This window comes from Armigeres subalbatus, chromosome 2, assembly GCF_024139115.2.
Source record: "Armigeres subalbatus isolate Guangzhou_Male chromosome 2, GZ_Asu_2, whole genome shotgun sequence".
Classification (NCBI taxonomy): domain Eukaryota; kingdom Metazoa; phylum Arthropoda; class Insecta; order Diptera; family Culicidae; genus Armigeres; species Armigeres subalbatus.
Genome location: NC_085140.1, coordinates 21,898,061 through 21,917,317, shown reverse-complemented (window position 1 = coordinate 21,917,317; position 19,257 = coordinate 21,898,061). Strand labels below are relative to the sequence as shown.

Sequence of the window (19,257 nt, the reverse complement as noted above, 5' to 3'; positions counted from 1 at the left end):
AAGACCATCACCTTGCCGTAACCCCCTGTGGGTTTCGAAGGGAGAATGTCCCTGAAACTCGAACTACGCACATCACCTGATCCATCGTCGCTTTGATTAACCGTCAGGTTATCCGGAAATCCGTGTTCGTGCATTAGCTGCCATAGCTGATCTCAATCGATTGTATCATATGCGGCTTTGAAGTCGATGAATAGATGATGTGTGGGCACGTTGTATTCGCGGCATTTCTGCAGTACTTGGCGAATGGCGATCACATGGTCCGTGGTGGAGCGTTCGCCCATAAAACCCGCCTGGTACTGCCCCACGAACTCCCTTGCAATTGGTGCTAGCCAACGGCATAATATTTGGGAGAGTACCTTGTAGGCGGCGTTCAGCAATGTGATTGCGCGGTAATTGCTACAATCCGCCCTTTTTGTGCCTCACCACCGTGTTTAAATAGCTCTCCTGGTAGTTGGTCAACCCCAGGGGCTTTGTTGTTCTTCAGCCGGCCAATCTCCTCCTGGATTTCCTGGAGATCCTGAGCCGGTAGAATTATGTCCTGCGCGCGTTTCCCCAGGTCCATCACCATATGCCGCTATCTTCGTCTGCCACATCGCCATTCAGGTGCTCTTCATAGTGCTGCCGCCACCTTTGGATTACCTTACGCTCGTTCGTAAGAAGTTTCCGGTTTATGTCCTTACACATATCAGGTTGTGACACGTGGCTCTTACGTGAACGGTTCAACTTCTCATAGAACTTTCGTGTGTTATTAGCGTGGTCCAGTTGCTCCGTCTCTTCACGGTCTCGATCTTCCTGCTGACGCTTTTTCCTCCAGAAAATCGATTGTCTGTTCCGCGCCTGTTTATATCGTGCCTCGTTCGCCCTCGTGCGGTGTTGCAGCAATCTCGCCCATGCTGCATTCTTCTCTTCTACTAACTGCTCACATTTGCCGTCATACCAGGCGTTTCTGTGATCCGGGGGCACCGTGCCAAGTTCAGCGGTTGCAGTGCTACCAATTGCGGATCGAACATCTCTCCAGCCATCTTCAAGAGACGCTGCGCCTAGCTGCTCTTCCGTTGGGAGTGCCACTTCCAGCTTCTGAAATATGTTCAAAATCGAGACAAGATTATCCATAATTTTTATTCTCAAATTTTCGTCTATTGAGAGTAATTAACCTTGTTTCGTGTCGTAACGTAAAAAAACTAGATTAATCTACCTAGTGATAGTAATGTAATTCTTTCGAGTCGTAAAATATGAAAAGTGGTCAAAATAGTACTTCAGTTAGATAGATTTGATTATTTCCATCGATTCTTATTTATTTACAAGTATTTCAATGCATTGCATTAATTTCTGAAAAAAAATCTGGTTTCCCAGTTGGGCCAATTTATAATTGGATTGCGTTCTACTATCCGTCGAATTCATATTGCAACGATTGCAAACAAATATTGCTCATTAAGCTCAGTCACGGTATAAATGCATCCTAAGCATTGAAAAGCTTTTACAAAAATTGGTCTTTTGAATGAGGATAAATGGGAGGATAAATGACATATTCAACAAGATTGAGTAACCACAAATTAGTTCACCTTGTTCAAAAGCACCGGGCCTCCGGTTCTATTGTAAATGGTACTGGGATTCAATCTTGTCTTCTTTATCAGTAAATGGTCATCTTATTGCTTGAAGTTTGAACAACCTTATCAACTCGAGCAATCGGCTTTGATGTTTGTCATTTGAGGAAGCAAACATTCCTCTGGCAGCGGTTACTCAAACAATTAGTGTATGTAATTATCCCTCCGCTTCTATCTGACGACTGGTATCTTTGTGCAAAATAATCATACCCTTCTGTTAAAGGCTTTACACTACCTTTGAACAAACGTCATCACGGTCTACTAGAAAAACTGCATAATAGCTGAATTCCCAAAGGAAACAAACCCCGCACGATAGTCTTTTAGATAGATAGTTTTTTGCTGATCCCAATGATTGGCGCCAGTTTCAGTCAATAGTAGTTGTCATTTAGCGTGCATTGGTATCAATTTGCTCCGCCAGTTTTATAGAGCCAATCACGTGTCGCTACACCATGGAAAAGGCCATAGCGGCTAATAGATCCATTCTACCTACACAGTGCAATATGATGAAAGACTGACAGTTTTCCTGGTACTCACTAGCCTTCCAAGTTGCACACGATCGTACTCACAGCTGTGCAGTCAAGCCTGTGCCGTGTGTACATAGTCACGATGTGAAGCCATGCACTATTTTCGTCGTTAACGGTATACACAAGTTAGGGTGACTCAAGATTCCATGGAACACATTTAATTGCAATAACCTGCAATTTCCCAGAAATGTAACTCCTTTAATTTATAGATATTCAAATAAACAAATTATGAAAAAAAAAAATCAAAGGTCAAACATGAAGGAAAATCGAGTACTCTAACAATAATTTGCGAATTTAAAAAAAAAACTACACGGATGGAAAAAGGCTAGAATATGTTAAAATTCAACTCTCGTCAAGTTTGTAAATTGAATATCTTTTTTCGAAGTACCCTAAGATTCCATATTGCTTATATCATCTTAGTCTATCAACGCCATTTGAGTGCTTGTTTGGTTGAACGGATATTTTTGTTGGAATTGAATAATAGTTGGCGTCTTACTACCACGCCTCCCAAGCCTTATTCAGTGTCACGTTCCTATTAATATCAGTGCACTGTGTACAGTGCAGTTGCATACTATTAGCGTACACAAGCATACGATAAAGGGAGGAGCAGAAACTACTCTCAACTTGATCTTAGCCTCCTTCAGTGTCAATGTCTTGGACGATGAGGTTGACAACGATGACGACGACGACGTTGGGTATGGAAATTGGATATAGTTGAGCGAACATATAGGTTCTATAACGCATAGATTATTGTCCCCATCATATGGAATGTAGAAGGGTACTATATTAATTTGTGTAACGGTTTGATTCCATGTATCATTCTTTTGTTGGGAGGAATCCACAATTCACATAGATTGAATTTTGTAGATAGTATGACAGAAAGAATTTTATTTCAATGTATGCACCAGGTCACCGCACTGAATATAGTCGACGAAGGCATTTAAAAATTATATTTAGCTCTGCAATGCATTCATTTAGTTCTATGTAGAGTAGAGAGGGGCAAGAGTACGCACTTCGTTTTCAATCGAACATGTATCCCTTATGAAGCAAGCTTCTGCATATCAAATCGATTCCAACGAATCGTATACTCTTACTATATGTTACCCAGCAGAAAAAATATTGAAATTCATTTTGGTAGACCCCTTATTGCAAGACACCTGAAAAACGCCCCCGGGTGAGAGTGTGTATCGGGTGGGGTAAGATTACGCAATTTTCCAATCATGTGTTTTAAGTATATATTAACACAAATAAGAATTAATAACATTTAATTGATGTTTATTGAAAGTATATTATGGATTGTTTAAGTTACGTAATATGCAACTCTAAAAGATCCTAGAAATTTGATTTTTTATATGAAAAAAACATTGTTTTTTAGATACAAAAAATTCCAGAGGAAAAAATATAACAGGTTCGTTCCGCGTGGCGTAGACAAAGTAATTTCCCAAAAAAAAGTCCACTAAATACGTAACGCAAAATTTGACCATTTCATCATCCCTCCCCTATCTTATATTTTTTGTACGAATCTTCTAAAAAATGTATGGATATTCATACATCTCGCAAACTCCTCCCAGCTAAACGTTGCGTAATTAATGGATATTTCTCTTGATCAAATGTAATAATCATTTAGATGAAATTGTGCTTTTAGACTATGTTTAGCAGGGTGGCCACTGAACCGGGAAAACCGGGAATCCGGTAGAACCGGGAAAAACCGGGAATTTTGTTGACGCTGAAAGTTTTAAAGTTTTGTTTCGACAGACTTTCGAAAAACTATCTAACTGAATTCTTGTCTATTTCTTAAGACCGTGGCAAAATCTATAATGACAGTGGATACACCCAATATTTTTGCCTTTCTCGTACAACTAAGTTGTACCGAAAGGCTATCATTTCACTCCGAAAGCGAACTTTTTATAGAAGCCTCTGAGACCCATAGTATTATAAACCAATCGACTCAGCTCGACGAGCTGAGCACATGTCTGTCTGTCCGTGTGTATGTATATGTGTATGTGTGTGTGTATGTGTGTGCACCAAAAGTTATAAAAAACATTAGACAACTTTTCGTATAGTAATCCTTAACCTATTTTCTCGCAACAAGTTTCATTCGACAGGGGACAAGGCCTTGTTGATCACTATTGAATTTTATAACGATCGGTCATTGCGTTTAAAAGTTATGAAGAAAATGGTACATCGGACGCGGATTATATAAAACCTATATAAGGTTGGTGTCTTAACTAAGTGCGAGAAAGGCACCACCAACGCTAGGTGGATTAATCTGGGGTTTTTTTCTAAACGGTTGGTATTTTTTAATTTTCCGGTTGATCTGATTTGCTTTGATCACAGCTTTTAAAATGCCCTTTGAATTTTCTTTGATTTTTTGTGATTTTTTTCATGGGGTTAACTCATAGTTTCATTAACGCTAAAGGTCTTAATCGACTAAAACCCACCCGTGTAAAAAAGAACTGGGTGTATGTTTATTTCTGCAACTCCATCTACGATTTGTGCAAGAGCATGCTTTGCTATGCTATGCTATTTCTTGAAACAATCTTTCTGGTTATTATTTGCATTTTGTTTAAATCCTAGGATTTATGAAATACCGTGTTTGGTTATAACATTGTTTTAAGATTATTTATTTGGATGTATACATATATTGTTATAAGGTATTTTTATATGTAAAAAAATTGTTGAAAGTTTTAGGACTTTGATAAAGGTTTTAGGAATCACGCCTTAACTCAAGAATTTTTTTTATAGAAATTGATCAATTTCTTCCGAAGCTAGGATTTTTTGGAATTCCAGAATTATAATCCTAAATGGGGCCCTCCTTAGCCGTGCGGTAAGACGCGCGGCTACAAAGCAAGACCATGCTGAGGGTGGCTGGGTTCGATTCCCGGTGCCGGTCTAGGCAATTTTCGGATTGGAAATTGTCTCGACTTCCCTGGGCATAAATGTATCATCGTGCTAGCCTCATGATATACGAATGCAAAAATGGTAACCTGGCTAAGAAACCTCGCAGTTAAAAACTGTGGAAGTGCTTAATGAACACTAAGCTGCGAGGCGGCTAAGTCCCAGTGTGGGGATGTAATGCCAAGAAGAAGAAGAAGAATCCTAAATGTAAATGTTGAAAATTTCCCAAAACACATATTGAAAGAAAAATGCTAGTCTCAAGTGTCAGAGATTTCACGAATTTTTAAGGAATTTGTCAGTTTAGAAATTGAAGAAGCCATACCCTTAACAATTTATTTCTAAGATCCTTTTACAAATCCCAGCTTTCTTCTTTTTTCCTGATATCCGCGAGAAAATGCTTAGTTTTGTATGTATCTTTGCCAAATTTTATTCAAGGAAACACACTATCTTCTATAAATCTGATTAATAATTTCAGAAAATTCTATGCCGCTTCGCAATTCTCCGAGAAATCTGGCAAACATATTTCTCAAGCTGTCTTGTTTTTTAATAATGGTTCCGATGTTAAGTATAAACCATGTTTTCTTTATCAACACCTGTTTTAAATTGATAGACCGTTATTTTGAACAAGTTCATAACAGCAAAATACGAATGCTTTGAGCTCACATGGAATAGAATTGATTTATGTTCGAATTATTTTTGCAATTGAATAAATGCACCTTTCATGGTTGCCTTTTTTGTTTTTTTGTTAAATGTTGTTATTATTCTGGAGAAAGCTACATTTTTTTTTGTTTCTGGAAAAATATTTTGCTTGGTAAAATTTTGATTTTTTGATCACAGTTCTATCAACAATGTATTCGTTTGTTTTTCAAATGAAATATTACATTGAAAAATAATTGATAAGTGATATGCTTCTCCCAAAAAATCATGTAGAATGTTAAGGTTCTATTGGCAGATAACGGGTTGCCAATGTGCTTAAAGAGATAGAATGGATGCAGAAATGCGTTTAATATTTTTCCATTCAACAGTTACTTTTAGAATGGTAAAGTTGAAGAATAAAGATGTAAGCGATCAGGAATTGAACCCATGGCCTTCTGCGTATTGAGCCGTGTGCCTTGTGAACGTCAAGCCTGTCTCTAGAAAAAGTGTCAGAGCGGAAAATGCTTATTGAGTGCTTTACTAACACATTACCGGGGTCTTTATTAGTCGTACGGTAAGATTCGAGGCTACAAAGCCAGACCATTTGAAGGTGGCTGGTTCGATTCCCGGTGACAGACTTGGAAATTTTCGAGTTGGAATTTGTTTTCGAGTACTCTGGACAAAAAGCAGTGGCGTCGCGTAACCTCACTTTTTACCTGTGCACTGATACGAAACATGATCATTTTGATATTTCTACAGCCCAAATGGAAAATAAAATTATCAGAGTCGTTTAAAATAATCAAAATCTAGTTATTCTAAACATTTTCGCACAAAAATTCCTTAAATTTGAGTCTAGTGCACAGGTAGATTCAGGTTAGGGAAACGCCACTGGCAAAAAGTATCATCGTGTTAGTCTCATAATGTCCCAGTGGGGAATGTAATAATGCTAATAAGGATAAACTCATTACCATACTGTTTTTTTCTTTGATTTATTTGAGATGTATTGGAATATATTCCATAGATTTTGATAATAAATTTAAATTACATGATCAGAAATACGACCGAAAAACGTTGCATAAAATAAGCATGGTTGTTCCACAGATAGATTTTTCAAATAAATGCAAAACCGTATTCCTCCGATCATTTCTTTTCTTGATACACTACAGCCGGGAAAATTTTAGAATATGAACCGGGAATTCGAAAATGGAAATTGAGTGGTCACCCTGGTTTAGGTATAAGACAATACCCAATACATTTTTTTTTCGCTTCAGAACTTTGTTCGCTATGTCATTTGTAACACCAAACGACTTCAGCTTAATCCTTAAATGGAGCACTTGTGATAATTTTCCATTTCTGTTCTTTTTTCTTTGTTGTGAATCTTTACGTGGTTTCCAGTAGCCTTGCGAGAAAAGGCGTAGGATTGCCAATCCGGAGATGACGAGTTCGATTCTCAGTCCGGTCTAGGATGTTTTCGGGTTGGAAACTTTCTCGACACCCTGGGCAAAGAGTATCCATCGTACTCAAGGTACATACTCATGCAAGTTGAAAAGCAGGCCAAGTTCCAGTTGGAATGTAGATCCATTAAAGAAGAAGAAGGATCTTTGCGCTTTGGAAAAAGTCTTTTTTTGGTCGGGGTCGGAGATACGGGTTTGACATCAGAACTTGAAGGTTCACATGCGTACTCTTGCTCCACTCGTTTCTCCGCACTTTTACCGCACAGCCTCAAAATTTATTCAGTCAATGATTTTGACCACGAAATGTTAAGGAATCGGAGAATCTAATTCAAGATAATCTAAAAAGTTTTCAAAATAAATTGTGAAAGCAGAAAAATATTTCTGCAAACTTATAAATTTTGGCGAGACGAATTTTGACCCGTCAGCTATGAACAAAATAAGTTTCACATAATTTTATACAGTACAAGAATTCCACGCCAAATGACTGATCGACTTCATGATTATTGATTGGGATAAAAAATGCATAGGTTCTCGGCGCTTTTTCTGACCTTTTTCACTGATCTTCTTCTTCTTCTTATTGGTATTACATCCCCACACTGGGACAGAGCCGTCTCGCAGCTTAGTGTTCATTAAGCACTTCCACAGTTATTAACTGCGAGGTTTCTAAGCCAGGTTACCATTTTTGCTTTCGTATATCATGAGGCTAAGGGAAGATCCATAAAGTACGTCACGCAAAAATTGGCGATTTTCAACCCCCCCTCCCCCCTTCGTCACACTTTTTGTATGAAACATCTAAATTTTTTGTATGAGTCGTCACGCGGCTCGAAACCCCCCCTCCCCCCTTGGAGCGTGACGTACTTTGTGGATGGCCCCTAACATGATGATACTTTTATGCCCAGGGAATACGAGACAATTTACAATCCGAAAATTGCCTAGACCGGAACCGGATCGAACCCAACCACCCTCAGCATGGTCTTGCTTTGTAGCCGCGCGTCTTACCGCACGGCTAAGGAGGGCCCCTTGATCTACTGAAAACTAATAACGTAGATTCTATCTGATTTTCATTTGTTGTTTTCTATATGACCTGGGTTGTGCTAAACCGCATCTATAAAAAAATTGCCCATTTCTTGGCATAACTTTCGTGTAATTGAAAGATATCCGATTCAATTTGTGATTAAATCGAATGGGATATCTTATTTCCGTTTTCCTTACACAAAAAAAACAGTTTACTATCGCTTACTTGATATTGAAGGGACCATCAAGTTAGGGAGGTATCGAGATAGTTACGAATGAGAAGTAGAATGTGAGTAGTAACATAAATAGAAGCAAGAAGTGAGAAATGAGAGATGATAATTGGGAAGTGAGAAGGAAGATGTTGAGTAGTGAGAAGTGAGTAGAGAGATATAAGACAGAAAGAAGAAGGAATATAAAAGAAGGAAGAAGAAAACAGAAAGAAGGAAGAGAAAAAATCTCATTTTTTACTTCTCTTTCTCCGGTTTTCACTTCTCACTTCTTCCTACTTCCTTCTCACAACACACTTCTCACTCCACATTTATCACTTGTCACTACTTACTTCTTACTTTTATCTTCGCATATTTCGCTTCTCATCTCCCTCTTCCCACTACCCTCTTCTCACTCCACACTTCTCACTATTCATGTCTTCTTTTTTATTTCTTCTCAGTTCTCATTTTTCACTTTTCGCTTTTCTCCCTTCTAACTTATAACTTCTTATATCTTATATCCAAATCGACCATGTTCTTAATATTTGCTCACTTACTTATGGGTCCTGTACACCTCTGGTGGTGCAAAGGGCGGACTTCAAATATCTCCATCCTGACCCACCTCCGATCCCGAATTTCTGTTGGTATCGGCCTTTGGTGACAACGACGATGGAGCTCGTTGTTTGAGATTCAGTTGTGAGTCCACCAGGCCCGAATTATAAACCGCAGGCATCTGTTGATGAACACCTGCTGCCGTTGAGTGTTTTCCACTGATACAAACCATGTTTCGTTAGCATATAACAGCACAGATTTCAAGTTGGAGTTGAAAATTCGTAGTTTTTTTTTTCGAAAATTGGTAGGCACTCTGTGTTACTTGACCGCTACTGTGTCGAGATCTTTTGTGGTATGCTGCAGCCAGAATCCACACAAAATCTGTTTTTAGATTTTTACATTATGCATGTTGTTGTCGTTGCTGGTCCATCTCACCGTGAATCCATTGTGTCCATTTGTCCGTGTCGTGGATCCAATGATCTTTGCATTATTCGTTTGCCATTTTTTCGGGTACGTTGGAAGAATGTCTCCGAGAAGAACAATTTATCAGTCGTCATCAGGCAGTCGTAACGGTAAAAGCGCTCCCTAATACGCCACCGCGTAGGCTGGGCATCCGGTGACTAACGAGGGTTTGGTGGAGGGGTCGGGAATCGAATCCACGACCATTCGCTTGTATGGCGAACGTATATACTATAGCTATAGCCAACTTCGCTACGGGACGGGGATTCGTATATTGGTTTGTTCATTTTTTTGCCAGTTTTTCGAGATAATAATACTCGCAAAGGCAGTCCTTTCTTTCTTGATCCGTGCGCCTATGTCGATATTGGTATCGCCGTCTGACGCCATTTGGCTTCCAAGATATTGGAAGCTTTCAGCATTCTCCACTGATTGCCCAGCTACTCACTTTGGTACGGCGGCGAACTCTATTCGAGCGTCTTGCAGAGTCCGTTGGTCTTGCGCACCACGGGTGATCGAAAAGGCCGACCTGAAAAAAATCAATGCTAGGCGATTGCTCGCTATTGCTTTATTTTGGTCGACTACTTTTACTTTTTTTGTGGAGAATACGCGGCCATGAGGCTCTGAGTCTGCCTCTGCTACGATGTCTTGCTGGATTCCAATTCAACGCTTGTTTTCGGATTTCTTTTCTGCCCCTATGTAAGGTGTAGTCGGCCCAACCTCACTTCCGCTCCCAAATTACAGTTGCTCCTGGTGACACCGGTGAAGGTCCCTTCAATATTAAAATCGAGTGAAGAAGGGAGGGTATTAACTGTTTCAAAAAATTACACAAAGATAAATATATTTAATTAAAACCAAGAAATTCATCTTAAATTGGGAAAGTTTTGCAACATATCGATGCAATCTTTGAAACACTTATTTTGGTAGACTGAAGATACCTTTCAATGAAATCATTGGCAAATCCATTACATAAGAATGGCGCCTTGAAATCCGCTTAAAATAATCTCTAGGAAATCTGAGATAATTTATCTTCCTAGTAGTCTATCCGATGAAGTTATAAATTTATCATGCTTTTTTTGGCATTTATAATAGTACTGCGTGTAGCATCCAAAATCACGATTATTTTTTTCAGAAAAATTAAGAAACACAAAAGTAGTTTTTTTGATATGTTTAAAACTAAAAACCACATTGAGGCACTAAGAACGTTTCAAGGGAAATGTCAATGTTGTGAAATTTTTCTGTATCGTGCTTAACCCTCAGCCGTAACAGGGATAATATGAGATTTTTGTGCATGCTTCATCTTGGAACTTTTATTCCATACATTTTCTTGATATTCCTCAGTCAGAAGAATCTTAAAATATCAACTGAAAAACCAGGAATTCTAAAATGGAAATTCAATGTTCACGCTGAATGACGTACATTGATTATTGACGTATTTGAAGGGTAATCAAGTGATTATATCAGTGGAACAGCCTGAACCTGGCTGATAAAAAAGGCTAGCAGCTTTAGAAAACAGGCGACGTAACGCCATTCTCTATATAAAAGTCGACAAGCCTGTCTGATTTCTCTAGTGTGTATGAAAATGATCCACTCTTGTTATACAATCTACTATACATATCTGGAAACAACAAATGTTGCAAACGAGAATTCATCTTAGTGTTCGTTTCAGGTGATAATGAACTTCATGCAAATTATTCGTCTGTTGAGCATAAACTTTGAGTTCAGGGCCGTAATCTTCCGTGCTTCCACGATCATGGGTCACACGTACACTGGGTCTCGTCATGTGCACATCTCAAACGAAACTTTTTCGTCGATGTTGCGTGGAAGGGTTGTTTTCTTCTAAAACAACAATTTCTCGATATATTGAAGCTATGTTTCTTCTGGCATTTTGATCATCAGAAAAAAATAAATTTTATAGGAAGTTTTTTTTCTATGTTTGGAAAGTAGATAATATTTTAAAGCTTCATAGATCGTATGATTGGTGCCGTTGAATTACCAAATTTGTTGCTACCATTCAATAGCGCCCTGTAGAATTTAATACTCCTCGTATAAAAGACGTAAATTATTACGTGTCGATTCTGTACTCCTTATCAGTATTTAATGTTTCGCTACATTTCCACCTGATTTACATCAAATACCGGTTGGATTCATTCAGTCAAGCAAAGGTACATGGACTTGAGATTACAAGCGTTCATCGTTTCTGTTGAACTGTGTGCGTTCACACGCAATCGATTAGCAATGATAATGCAGTGACAAGTTTAACTCGCACACTAAACGTTCGCATTGGTGCCATTGAACACCGCGACATGCGCCCACAAAAGGTACGGTGCATATTTGCACCGGGGATGCAACAACACATGGAATAGGGGTGTGTTTACTTATCTACGCTATGGCTTTGAGTTATAAACAGATTACGCAACGACCGGTTCTATTTTTTTGTTTCTTGCCATTCGTGGCAATATGGCAAACAACACCAACCCGTGGCAGAAATATATAAGCGTTATCTTTTTTGTTTTTCTCAAAATTCGCTTCAGTAAACAAGTTTGCGGCGTCGCCAAACAGCCATGTAAAGGTCACAACAGTGACAGTAAAATTGATCTATTTTTATTTATACTGTCTTAATTTAAAACAGAAGAAAAATTGGATTATTTTTAGCCACTTTGTTTAAAGGAATTCAGAGTACATTTAATAAATATGTTTCATTGAATAATTTTACAAGAGACAAAATGCTAAACTACAATACTTGATGCATCTGTTTCAAACTCAACATGTTCCTTCTATGGCATTACATTTAGTAATAGAATAGATTTTAACTGATTATTTTGACGAATAACGTTAAAAGCTTCAATGAACGTAAATTGCTTAGTGAGTAATTTCACAAATACTTAATTATAGCAAACTATACAATTATACAAATACTATATTTATGTAGCTTAGAAAGCAATGCAAACTCAATCGAGGTGAAATATTGATCATTTTCATTTATTCCATCATTTTCTTGCAGGTTGCCGTCCCGGACGTCGTCGAAGCTGCCAAGGATGCCGACATTCTGATCTTCGTTGTACCACATCAGTTCATCCGGGGTCTGGGCGCACAGCTGCTCGGTAAAATTAAAGCCTCGGCCGTCGGCCTGTCGCTGATCAAGGGCTTTGATGTTGCCGAAGGTGGCGGCATGGAGCTGATTTCCCACATTATCACCAAGCACCTGAAGATCCCCTGCTCGGTACTGATGGGTGCCAATCTGGCCGGTGAGGTAGCCGAAGAAAAATTCTGCGAAACCACGATTGGCTGCCGGGACATGAAGATCGCTCAAACGCTGCGGGATCTGTTCCAGACGCCCAACTTCCGGGTGGTCGTGGTGGACGACGTCGATGCGGTGGAAATTTGTGGAGCGTTGAAAAACATCGTTGCCTGCGGTGCCGGATTTGTGGACGGTATGGGTCTGGGAGACAACACCAAGGCGGCCGTCATCCGGTTAGGGCTGATGGAGATGATCAAATTTGTCGATGTGTTCTATCCGGGCAGTAAGCTGTCGACGTTCTTCGAGAGCTGCGGCGTGGCGGATCTGATTACCACTTGCTACGGTAGGTTGTCGCTTACATTTAGTAATAGAAGTGGAGAAATAATTAATGTTGTAATTTTAGGCGGTCGCAACCGTAAAGTGTCGGAGGCTTTTGTAAAAACTGGAAAATCGATCAAGCAGCTCGAGGATGAGATGCTGAACGGCCAGAAGCTGCAGGGCCCGATCACTGCTGAGGAGGTCAATTTTATGTTGAAGAACAAAGGCATGGAAGACAAGTAAGTAAAACGTCTATTGCGTACACAAGTTAGGCATACTTAGAATGGCGAATAGTGAGGTTCGACAAACGCATCGTTGTTATTGCGTAAATTCGTGACGCTGGATAGTCGCGTCCAAAATCCGAGTCAATAATCGGGGCTTTGGAGATCCTTACATCTTTAACATCCGAGAAATGCCGTCCGTCGATCAGCAAATGGTCTATCTGTGAGTAAGTGTCGTACCCAGGTGGTGCCAGATGTGTTTGCGGATATTCTAACGTACAAAATAGGTATGTACTGCAGTATGTAATAGGCTTTCCATACCAATGACAGAGTAAAAGAAGCATAGTTGCCGATCTGGTTGTAGTTGAAGAATTTGACTTTCATTCTCAACACGCAACTCAACTCGATATTCCGCTCTATCGCCGCCGCTCTAGTAGATGTGTTCTTGAATAAAGTATTTGCGATGGCAATGGCACTGGCCGGCTATTATCCTCTTGCGGCCGAGCGACGTGCGTCTGGCTGCTGCCTTTCGCCTTTTTGCGCCGAGAAGCCGTCTTCTCTAGTCGACGTCCGTCGGGCTCCTTTGCACCCCGATCTGCTCCGTCCAGACGACGTTTTGCCTTTACGGTACGTCATTTGGCTTTGCTTTGAGCGCCTTCGCCGGATTGCTGCCTCAGCCGTTTCGGGTTAGGCGAAGTCTTTTCTTCATTGGCCGTCAGGGCGAAATCAATCGCCTCTTGAGCCATGGTCGCTCCTTTAAGGAAGGAGAAGGCATCGGTTTGGGCACCTTTGTCGGCCTTCTCCCTTCCCACCACCCGCCTGATAAACGCATCCTGTTCTTGCCTTGCGACTCGAACAGCCTGGTCGAGCATCCGAAGGTTCTGTTTCTGTGCCTTGCGCTCGCGAACTCGATGATATCATCGAGTTGCTCGGCGACCACCCGCATCCTGGATAGTGGCCCGTCGAGTGTGCTGATAAAAATATACCTCATCACTGCTGAAGAGACTCCGGTGCTCTCCGCCTCTCTGGGAAGAGACCTCGCCAAACCCCCCTTGGCAAAGAGGTTTACCACATCCATGCCAAGGCATCGTCAGAAGAATTATTTTTGAATTTGTATTTATTCAATTATACTTGTAGAGTAAGAGCTAACCCTTATAAATTTCTACAATCGGATTATTCGTTGTTCTTTCCACATTCTTACAAATTCACATCAGCCATCGGATTGATCGCTGTTTGGCATAACTCACATCCAGAAATAATAAAAACTGCTGTTCGGATGTGTAGGTATCTGACCTATAATAATTTGACATAACACATATTTGGTGGGATTTTTGTGTTTTCAAATTATTCAAATAAAACATCAAGATATGAGTACCGGAAAAATACTAGCAGTTAAAGATGGCAAAATATAACATCATGCCTTAAATCAGGCAAACGCGTACACCAGAGTGATACAACTTTTGACTTTTTCGCTCCCCTGTGCTTAAACGATTGTTTTTGCTATTTCAATAGTCCTCCCAAATTTTTAGCTGATTTGGATGTAATTTGATTGTGCACGTGCCATTTGAAGGTTATATGAAAATTACTATGAAAATTGCCACTTATTTAAAGGATCGTTTCGTGAAGCAGCCCAGAATGTGTTGAACTTAATTTTAAAATTAAAAAAACACTTTAATAAAGAAAAAAATCAGCCCAGAATCTATTTGAATATATTTAACGCATCGCTATCAAAGAATAGATCCTAAGCTGAAATTCACTTGTTGTTGCGAAGCAATCTGACTTTTGTGAGCAAAATTATAAAGAAAATAAATGCTCATTATTGATATTGATGTTAGTGCTCATCAGTTTCAAAGTGCTCGTGTTTTCGGAGGCACACCACTCGATACGGAAGCAACGCACAACTGTCATTTTTATTTTTTACGCATGCTGCGACGCAGCAAAGCTGAATCAACAAAAATGACAGTTGTCCGCCGCCTCCGTATCGAGTGGTGTGCCCCCGAAAACGCGAGCACTTTGAAACTTGGATTCTGTCAGGAGTGACCTTAATGGGCAATGATGGGGAACGGTTTTACACAAAAGTTACTGTTTTCATAGTAATTTTCAGATAAGCTTCAAACTGCTTGTGCTCAGTCGAATTACATCCAAATTAGCTAAAAATTTAAGACGATTATTAAAATAGCAAATGCCATCGTTTAAGCATAGGGGAGCAAAAAAGTGGAAATTTGAATTACTCTAGCGTACACCCCGAAAAGGGGAAAACCGCAGAATTGTGAATACCTAGATCCTGCTGAAGATGTATTTCTCCCTTTTCACTTCATCGGTTTATCGTTTTCACTTCTTATAAGTTCGGTTGTTCCGTTTTTCGAACCGACCATTAACCATGGATATGAGAAGGCTTAAATGTTTTCAAGATTAGATTAAAGGGCAAGCGGACATTAAAATAAGCAAGTTGTTTTCTAATTCCGTCACTGCTTTGTGTTTTGCTGAATGATTATTATACCAAAGGGCCTATTATTCGGTATCTCATGTGAGTTATGGCGCATGTCCATTATGTCAAACGACTTTTAATTTGGTATTGCATATGAATTATGGCAAACGGCAATTGATTTGGAACCGTATGTAAATTATGGCAAATGACCATGATGCCAAACGGCCTTCAATTTAACACCGCATACAAATTATGCTGAACGGCCCTTATGCCAAACGGCGTTATGCTAAACTGGGAACCGCCTTCCCTGATGACAATAAGTCGAGTATATTATCTGTTATTGTGGGCGGAGATTTAAACGTCGATTAGTTTGGTCGCACTTTCACGCAGACCAAGACCGCACGTAGTAGCATGCTTCTGCTACCTGTTGATGGTGTTGGTTTGCGTGAGGTGAGACTGCTGTCGGATTCGTCCGATCGACATTTAAATCTTGCAGGAGCGGATGGCTTTTTTCCTCCTATATGTGAGTTCTGACTTTGATAGTCAGTTCTTGTCATGGTAATGCCGAAGTCGGAAGGGCCCTCAGCTTAAGGGGAGGGGACTAAAATCTGGTCCAACCCAGGGATCTCCCGTAAGCAAGATATCCTTAACAATAAAAACTTTAAAATTGGATGAAATTTGGTCCTGGTAAGATGGGAAATGGGAATATGATTCAAACGTTATTGTTGGGGAAACTGTACATTTTCAAAATGCAAAAAATTCCGTTACGGTAAAATTTTCACATTTTTCCTTTTTTTTAGATTCCCGCTGTTCACTGCGATTCATAGAATCTGTACCGCGCAAGTCAAGCCCCAAGGTTTCCTGGACTGTTTACGTAACCACCCGGAGCACATGTAAGTTGCAAATCCAAACGTCAATCATAGTTCCGACATTTTATCTCCTTCGAAAGTCTTCCGCATATTTTTCTCGTACTTTATTTGGCTCCTAATTTCTGTCTGTTGAAATATTATTTAAAAAAAAACTTAAAATCACCTAAAAAAACGACATACGAGTACAAACGCAAGGCGCATTAACTGTTCGAAGAGAGAGCGAGGGAATCGCGTGACTTTAAATGTTGAATGTAGAAGAGATAGATGGCATCTGTTACAGTGCTTACTTACAAATGGTCACGTGTACTATATTTATTCTGTTATCGTTGTTAAAAGTTTACATTTAAAGTCGAGAAATTCGTTGTGTCATAGAGCAATTAAAATCATTACCACCAATCAATACTTACACAGTTCAAAGCTGCTCGCGTGCAATATGTAATTTTTTTTGTTTATTTAAATAAAAGCTGTAAATTTTAGTTATTATTGTTATTAGCCAAAGGTAGACACATGATTTTAATGTACCTATAGATGATTGATGTATGTTTATGTTTATTACCAAATAGTTGTAAAGGAAGTGAATTTAATTAATAGAGCAAAGTGATTAACGTTCAGAATGAGTGTTTTAATGTTGTACATGAAAGACCTATTCCCCAAGCGGAAAAATCCACACTAAAACAGAAATATGAGTCATTATTTTCCTCTATTCGATGTCTTGAACAATTGTACTAATTATTAAATCTAATCCATCGGCATGATTCAACATCGACAAGCTTACAAACAATAAATTTTCAATATTCAAATTCAAAACTAATCGGAAATTACTCATTTCCTAACTATCCTAAAATCCTTTCGGAATAATCCAATCTAACTGATCGCAATATCGCCATCTAACAAAATACACTGTTTCTGAATGTAAATCTCAACTAAAACCCGTATCGTCACACTTCGCTTTTTACAGCTTCGAAGCCAAGCACTTGATGAAGTTTTGAAGATCCATCCATCCCTCTGTGATTCTCTGTGCCGTTACTGAAGATGACTTGCATTCGTGTTTTCCAAATTTCGTGTATCATCCAGTGCAACAGCATGCAAATTTATTTTTGGTATCGATTTCGGTTTTGTCTTCGTATATTTAAGTAAACACACAGCTTCCGTTTCCATTTTTATTTCTTTTCTCGTAGTGCGTAGAATTTGTGTAGCAGACTCCTCTTCAAGCTGGAACCCGCCAATGGGTTTGCTTCTCAGGGTGCTTTTTTCCCGGCAGTGTTGTTAACATATTTCCTGTAATTAGTCGTCCAACTTAATATTATCTCGCATTCATCGTTTTTTGTTTTATATATGTTTTTCTTTCTTCATACACTTTTAGGAAACAACGGGCAAAACTCTAAAAAAATACATAAATGTTTGACCTAGTACTACAAAATAACTCCTTTCGGCACACGAACACGCATACATACTTTCTACTATCAGAATCAGATCGCGTGAATGTGCGACGTGTATATGAAAACGTGCAATTTTACAAACATATTTCAAATCTAATACTACTTTTTCCTGGTAATTTTATGTCTTTACGATCCATAATGTCGAATGTAGGGAATTGATTAGCAACAAAGAGCCAAAATACTAAATCTTGTTATTGTAAAAGACAGTTAAACTTTCCATTGTTGCCATAAGAAACATTAATTTAAACAGCGATAGTATTTACGTTTGAGCGAGAGAGTGTCGAATGACTTTAAAGAATTATTGCCAGCACAGCAATCATACGTTTGCCATATCTAAAATAACAGATTGAAAAGCTTATCGTTCCATTGATCCAAGGTCGTTTTTTACGTAGATTATTTGTGTTGATTGTGACCTTCGATTTCAATGCCATTAAGGCCACGAATTTTTTTTTTCAAAAAATCCAATGAAATTTTCGCGTAAAAAGCGGCCTTCGTCAACGTTATTCCTGAGTGTACACTTACACAGAAGACTTTGCCCCAGTGTTTGTGTGTTATGCTATTAAGTTAGGTTAAAACGTGCTTTTATCTATCATGAAAACCAAAACGGTAATGGTAAATAAAAAATTTCAGAAAAAAAAACGAAGAAAACACAAATTAGCGTTCAATTGGATGCAATTGGTTCTACATTTATTTTCTAGAGAAACGTACTTGATTTTGGTTTTTCGCACCATGACTCATTTCCCAGTTCTCACACTAATCTCTTGTCGTTTGTCAAAACAGTTATCATGGTCTTGTTGTAGCAACTTCTGTATTTTAAACTACATGGTCACTGATGAGTTACTAACCTGTAAATTCATAAATTCTACATAAAAGTCCTCCAAAAAAATCTATGCGGTTAAAAAAAAGTATTTTTCCAAACAGAGGACAAGCATCTAAACAATTGATTGCTAAATACCGGTATCGGCCTCACCGATATTTCGAACCTTTCTGGTACCAGCATGTTCTCTGTTCTGGCTTACGTAAGCATTTAACTGAGGGTCTATTTTTTTAAATCTATATTATCGTAATTTTGTAGTTTAGGTTTATCACGTGAAACTGAGGGTCTAGTTATTTTAAGTCTATTAATCAATATGAACATTAGGATTTTTTCCTCACTCTATTATGACCATGCCTCGTTTCCTCTTATACTGAGCAGGGATTGAATCCAGAGCGTAATGAAATCTCTGTATACACTCACGATATACCGTGATAGACGTTTTTCGCAAGCTGTTACGATAATGAACTGATTCGGGTGCTGATAAATTCCTTAAAAGGCTCTCTAATTGCGGGGGCACCGGTTCTGATGATGCATTTCAACTTGTTTTACACAGCGGTGCGGTATGATCCTCAACGCAAAA

The 19,257-nt window shown here is 39.0% G+C and overlaps 1 protein-coding gene across 5 annotated transcripts in view; it reads left to right on the top strand.

The window, feature by feature from the left end:
• Positions 1–19,257, top strand: part of LOC134218157 (glycerol-3-phosphate dehydrogenase [NAD(+)], cytoplasmic) — a 50,751-nt gene that overhangs the window by 24,375 nt on the left and 7,119 nt on the right. Inside the window, exons 3-8 of one of the 5 annotated variants that reach the window (XR_009981269.1) lie at positions 12,349–12,928; positions 12,989–13,142; positions 16,353–16,445; positions 17,380–17,521; positions 17,600–17,701; positions 17,785–18,514. Coding sequence is in view for 3 of the 5 variants with exons in the window: in XM_062697050.1 (XP_062553034.1) it covers positions 12,349–12,928; positions 12,989–13,142; positions 16,353–16,445; positions 17,380–17,410 (858 nt within the window). In the remaining 2 variants the exon portion in view is untranslated. Of the gene's footprint in view, positions 1–12,348; positions 12,929–12,988; positions 13,143–16,352; positions 16,446–17,379; positions 17,729–17,784; positions 18,515–19,257 lie in introns of those variants that run through there. The other 4 variants (XR_009981268.1, XM_062697051.1, XM_062697050.1 and 1 more) reach the window with 4 other exon arrangements.